General features: G+C 41.0%; 1 protein-coding gene across 1 annotated transcript; it reads left to right on the plus strand.

The window, feature by feature from the left end:
• Positions 1 to 5,071: 5,071 nt before the first annotated feature.
• LOC138882878 (uncharacterized) lies at positions 5,072 to 5,473 on the plus strand. The gene has a single exon (XM_070163514.1). It carries the CDS (start codon positions 5,072 to 5,074, stop codon positions 5,471 to 5,473), a length of 402 nt encoding a protein of 133 aa, XP_070019615.1.
• Positions 5,474 to 7,006: the final 1,533 nt, after the last annotated feature.

The raw sequence follows: 7,006 nt of genomic DNA on the forward strand, positions 1-7,006 counted from the left end.
CGAACCGGCTAAATCTCTAGCTCGCGACGTCTTTGCCCTTCGAATCGGCCTCCACGCGTGTTGAATCTATCCAAAATCAGAACTAGTACGTCAACATATGCTAAGGGAACAAAGCCCAAGCGAAAACAATCAACAAAGAGCACAAATCCCGAAATTACCAAAACCCGACCCCCGGGCCCGCACCTTGAAAATCAGAAATTTTTACATCAATAGATTCCTCATCTCCCCACGAGTTCATACATATCAAAAGTTCTCAATCCGACCCATTGTCCTCCAAATCCCAAATCAAAAGTCCAATTTCTCAAGCCCTAGTTCTTCAATTTTAGCTCTTTAATTCCTTTAATTTTAGTCTTAATCCATGAAATACTACAATAGAAATGTGTTTTAGGTCCAAAGTCCTTACCTTAATGAAGTTTCCTTGAAATATCCCTTCAAAATCATCCAAAAGTTCCCAAGCCGAGGTCCAAAAATGGTGAAATAACCCAATTTCGCGAAATGATCTAACTTATATGTTTTGCCCAGGCATACCCGCATTTGTGGTCCAAAATCCGCTTCTGCGGTACCGCATTTGCTGTTTACACTCCGCTTCTGCGGAAATCATTAAAGCTGGCCACTGTCGCATCTGCAATCCTTCTTCAGCATTTGCGGTTCCGTAGATGTGGCCCCCACAATCGAATTTGCGATTTCCTGACAATCCCCTCCAAAACCGCTTCTACGGCTTCTCCATCGCATATGCGGCGCCGCAACTGCGGCCCCCAAACCACATGTGTGAAAACACCAGAAGCAGCAAATATTTTGCAATCTCCCAAGTATCAAATCTCCCTGTTAACAATTCGAAATCACCCCGAGGCCCTAGGGACCTCAATCAAAAGCACCAACACATCCTAAAACCTTATTCACACTTGTTCCAATCATCAAAACACCTCAAACAACATCGAATCTACCAAATCACATCGGATTCAAGCCTAAGTTTCAAAAATCTTCCGAAATACGCTTTTGGTCAAAAACCCAGCCAAACCACGTTCGAATGACCTGAAATTTTACACACACATCCCAAATGACACGATGAAGCTACTGCAATTCTCAGAATTCCATTCCAACCCCTATATCAAAATCTTTCCTAACAACCGGAAATCGCCGAAATATCAACTTCGCCAATTCAAGCCTAATTCTACTCCGAACCTCCAAAACCCATTCTGATCACACTCCTAAACCATAAATCACCTCCCAAAGCTAACCGAACCATCGAAACTCGCATCTGAGCCCTCTAACACATAAGTCAACATCCAGTTGACTTTTTAACTTTAACTCACTCTAAGGAGACTAAGCATCTCAAACCTTGCCAAATCCTTTCCGAACTCAATCCAACCAACCTGATACCACATAACACGGATAATTAAAGCATAGCAAAGTAGAAATAGGGAAAACAGAGCGGCAACTCATGACACAACTGGCCGGGTCATCATAGATGACTTGATACAACATTGACGGGATCGTAATAAGTGTAGATTTTGACAACTTATTAGTACCTTTTTACTTTTGTTTTAGTCCGAAAGTATTAATTTATGTTTTCAAAACTAATAAAAATGTGCAAATTGCAGGAATGTTGGAAATTTGGGATCTTATGAAGAAATCTGAATAAAAAGGAGTGTTCTGTCTCATAAGACTAGAAGGGGCACAACATACAAGAAGTGCGGTCCGTAGAGGTATTTTGCGGCCATAGAAACAAGTGCGGACTGCAAAATCCTCTCTGTGGCCGCAAAATCGATGAAGAAGCCCTGAAGTACTTGAAGCAGAATTGTGGATCGTACATGAATTGTGTGGCCTCAGAACATGGTCCGCACTGATAAGAATTCAAAAAGTTCAGAGAGTGCAAATGACCAAGACTGAAGCCTTGCTTGAAGTGCGGACCGCACAAGAATTGTGCGGCCGTAGAGGCTGAATTGCACCCACAGACCAAATTGTGCAGTTACAGAATTTAGTTCCTTGCAGATTCAAGCAATATGAGGACCGCACATGGAATTGTGTGGCCGCAGAATCTCCCGAGGGGCATTTTTATCAGCGAATTTTGAGCCATTATAAATAGACGGGAATCACATTTTTAGGTCAAGTTTTGAAGTTCTAGCAGCTGTAGCCATTGTAGTTTTCTATTTTAGGAAATTTATGATCATTTTGGGATAAAAACATCATAGTTTATCATTTTAATTTTATATTATGGGTTTAATTAGTATTTCTTCTTTGTTTTCTTTATTTTTTACTATGAATAGCTAGACTTTTACTAGGGTTGTGTAAACCTTATGGGTATTTAATTTAATGTTTGTTTATGACTGGGTGTTTGTTATTTAGCCTTGTTTGCAATTTAATTCTAGAATTAATGGTTGCAGATATTGATTCATGACTTTTTGAATTGGTCTTTACTTGAGAAAGAGAGACCTTGTCTAGAAAAACATGGTTAACAAGAAATTGGGTTAGTTGAGGATTTGACTAGCCTAATTAAAGGGTTTGAACTAGATATAGAAAAAACCCGACTTGAGTTCATATCAACTGTTTAGGTTGATACCCATTTGGGCTTGAGAAATCCAAATTGGATAAAATCCTCTATGACTGAGAGGTATTGAGTGGGTAGCTTAGATTTGAGAGCTATAATACACTACGATCAATAAAACAAGCGTTAACATACTTAAACTATTAGGCGAACACCTAGGTGAAGGTCACATCCCTAGGCTTTTTAACCATTTGGTAAAAACAACAAAGACAAGTACTTGGTTTCTAGTTTCTTCTCATTAGTTTACAATTGTTAGTGGTAATTTAGAAGTAGAAAACAAAATCCCTATTTGGAAGCGTAATTGAGTTATTTCATTTACTCTCATCAATTGTACTCCCTAACACCCATATTAAACTCCCTCTGAAAATTGACCCTGACTCTTGGTGGGTACTATTCTTCCAACGATCGTTTTCACTCACTATTGAGTGCGAATTGGATGTGGACCAATTTTTGGCGCTGTTGCCGGGGAGTTAAAATAGTGTTAGCTATATATTTGAGTGTGTTTTTGTAATATATTCTTTCCCTTCCATGTTACTAATTTGTTTAAGAAAATATAGGTACAAACATGGCGAACAATGAGCTCGGAAATTTGACTTTGGGGGAATTGGACGAAGAGGAAGAACAAGTAGAGGAGGTACCTCAAGAGCCGCAAGCCAATCAGAGAGGACGAGTACCTCATCATAATGTGCCCATTCCACCCCACTTCCACCACGAGCGGCTCCACACTGGATATTACCTAATGAAGGTTAATCTAGTGCAATAGTCCCTTCCCGCATTAGGGCGGGAAACTTCTAAATCACCAATGTGATTCTCACTTTGCTTGAGCAATGAGGTTTCTTTACCGGTGCTCCAACTCAAATGCTTATAAACATTTGAAGGGCTTTGTGGATACATGTTGGGGGAGCAAGCAAATTAATGTTTTCGAGGATGCATTGAGGCTAAGGCCTTTTCCCTTCTCTCTATGGGGGAAAGCTTTAGATTGTTTAGAACGATTGCCAAACCATTGAATTCACACTTGGGATCAGTTGGCGAAAAAGTTCATTGCTAAGTTTTTCTCTCTTGGGCACATGGCTACACTTTGATATGAGATCTTGGCATTCAAGAAAGAGCTGAATGAACCACTACACGAGATATGGGAGTGCTATAGAACAATGGTTAAGGAATGTCCCAACAACGATATGACTGAAAACATGATACAACAAACCTTTTATCGTGGGATTAATACAACCAACCTATGTGTAGTGAATCAACTAGCCAGTGGGAACTTTATGACTACGCCTTATGCAGAGGCATGTGAAATCTTAGATGCGATGGCGAAAATATCATCGGATTGGCAATCCTGGGCCAATGTTCCACAAAGTGATCCAAATATGATCCACCTTCGCAAAAAATTGCAAGATCATGGACAAGCCATTTCCGAATTGATCACTACCATGACTCAACTAGCAAAGGCCCAACTAAATCAAGTGCAGGCTCCTAAGAAAATTAATGCTATGGAGGGAGTGAATGTATTGGTAAACAAGAGGAGAACCAAGGGTACACAAGTGCAAACTCGAGTGGAGAACTATGTGCAAGATGATGGTGGTTTTGAGCAAGATGATTCTTATAATGAGCAAGAGTAGGAAGTGCAATATGTGAACAATTTTTAAGGGCAAAAAAACAACTTCCAAGGCCCAAACCAACAACAATGGCGACCATAAAAATATAGTGGCGGAATTCTATCAATCAAGGGAATTGGCATAACAACAACAATCAAGGAAATTGGAGTGGAAAGTCCGAAGGAAATTTGGGAGGCAACAATCAAGGTGGTTGGAGTAACAATCAAGGCAACCAGGGGTCGGGTTTTCAAAGGTCCCCAGTGTATCAACAATCGAGCAACCCACCTCCTTATCCTTCTTATGGTTCAAGTTCTTCAAACAATAATATGGGATGTATTGAGAGAATGTCCAAGAAAATGATGGAAAAGAATGCCGATTCGGATCCCCAACTTGCCTCACACAACACATCAACCCACAACCTAGAAGTTCAAATGGGGCAAATCTCTCAAGCTTTAAATTATCGTCCTAAGGAGGAACTACCAAGTGACATGGCGGTAAACCCAAAGGGTGGTAACAATACGAGGCATGCTATGTAGGTCATCACAAGAAGTGGAAGAAGCTGCAATACACCCACCTCAAGTGGAAGGCGACTTGTTGATGATGATCAAGTGATGCAAGAAGAAGAGATTTCGAACAATGTTGTTCAACCTAATAAGGAAGTCAGATTGATATTGATGATAATGTGGAAGAGACTCAAGAGGAAGTGAACCCGTCTAGGGAACACATTATGACATACCAGAACCAGTAGTACAAAAGGTAAAGGCATCATTGCCTAAGCCTCCACCTTCATACCCTCAAAGACTTACCAAGAAAAATGGTGAGAATCAACTCAAGAAGTTCATTCAAATAATGAAGAGTCTTTCAATCAATGTGCCGTTGGTCGAAGCTTTGGAGCAAATGACCGGTTCTTCTAACAAAGAAGCGGTCAATGAATTTTGAGACCATCAAAGTCACTCATCAAGTGAGTGCAATTGTTCATTCAATGGCTCCTAAGTTGGAGGATCCCAGTGCTTTCACGATTCCTTGTACAATTGGAAGTGCCGAGTTTGCTAAAGCTCTTTATGATCTTGGGGAAAGTATAAATTTGATGCCCTATTTAGTTTTCAAGACTTTGGGGATTGGAAAACCAAGAACCACTTCGATGAGATTGAAAATGGCCAATTGTACCATGAAGAGGCCATTGGGTATGATTGAAGATGTTTTGGTCCGGGTTGATAAATTCATTCTTCCGGCGGATTTTGTCATTCTAAATTGTGAGGTTGATTATGAAGTGCCTATTATTCTTGGGAGACCTTTCCTTGCTACGGATAAGGCTCTTTGTGATGTTTAAGCCAGAGAACTCGCGAATCGGCTAAAAGAGTTTCAATAGGCCAGAAAACCATTTCCGCTAAAGAGGGTCCCGACCCCTACGAGTGAGCAGAAAAGGGAGAAGGAAAGAGGCCCTGGTGAACCGTCATAATTAGTGAACAAGTGTAAGCTTCACTGCCCGATAGTATGGAGTACTGACAACACCGAGGGACAGGCCCTGAAGCGAAGGACGGGAACGAGCAGAATCAATGTGTTCCAATTTCTGGCCTTGCACCGACCATCCAATGGACCATGGATTAAACGACCACTACCTGAAAGGACTATGTCCAGGAGGTATTTCCGGATTGGTGATAAAAAAGTGGTATTCCATATGTGTAAGTCCATGCAGCAACCAAATAGCATTAAGGTGTATTATTTTATGGATTTGGTGACCGGTGTCATTATTGATGACACAAGTGCTACAATCAATGTTGGTGATATGTTGGAGGCTGTCTTGCTCAACTTTGATGATGAAAAGATGGATGGCTTCATGGTGTGTGAACTCTTTGCAAGCAAACGGGTCGTATAACTTTGCACCTCGAAAATTGAACTTGAATCTTGAAAATAGGAAGACTCATCCTATAAAGCCTTCTATGGAAGATCCACCTACCTTGGAGTTGAATCCATTGTCTCTATATCTTCGGTATGAATTTCTTGGCCCTTGTTGTACTTTACCGATTATTCTTTCCTCTTGTTTGACTAACGTGCAGGTATATTCTACATTGGCGGTGCTACAAAAGTGGAAGAAGGCTATTAGGTGGACCTTGGTGGATATTTGGGGTATAAGCCCCGCCTTTTGCATTCATAAGATCAAGTTGTAGGATGGTGCTAAACCATCTATTGAACATCAAAGACGACTCAATGAGGCTATGCAAGAAGTTGTCAAGAAGGAGATTATCAAGTGGTTGGATGTCGGGGTTGTCTACCCCATCTCCGATAGTTCATGGACTTCCCCGGTTCAATATGTCCCAAATAAGGGGGCATGACGGTGGTCACTGATGACAAGAATGAATTGATTCCTACAAGAACGGTGACCGGTTGGAGGGTGTGTATGGATTATCGCAAGCTTAACAAAGTCACTAGGAAGGATCACTTTCCACTTCCTTTCTTAGATAAAAAGCTCGATAGATTGGCTGGCCGTGATTTCTATTGTTTTTTTGATGGGTACTCTGGCTACAACCAAATTCTTATTGCTCCGGAAGATCAAGAGAAAACAACCTTTACATGTACCTATGGTACTTTGCTTTCAAGCGGATGCCATTTGGTTTGTGCAATGCACCGGTGACTTATCAAATGTGTATGATGGCTATTTTCACGGACATGGTGGAGGACTACCTTGAAGTTTTCATGGATGAATTCTCAGTGGTCGGGGATTCTTTTGATGATTGTCTTGCAAATTTGGACAAAGTGTTGGCTAGATGTGAAGAAACCAATTTGGTACTCAATTGGGAGAAGTGCCATTTCATGGTTGAGGAAGGTATTGTCCTTGGCCATAAAATCTCAATGAATGGAATTG

This window comes from Nicotiana sylvestris, chromosome 12 (genome assembly GCF_000393655.2).
Source record: "Nicotiana sylvestris chromosome 12, ASM39365v2, whole genome shotgun sequence".
In the NCBI taxonomy this organism is placed as follows: domain Eukaryota; kingdom Viridiplantae; phylum Streptophyta; class Magnoliopsida; order Solanales; family Solanaceae; genus Nicotiana; species Nicotiana sylvestris.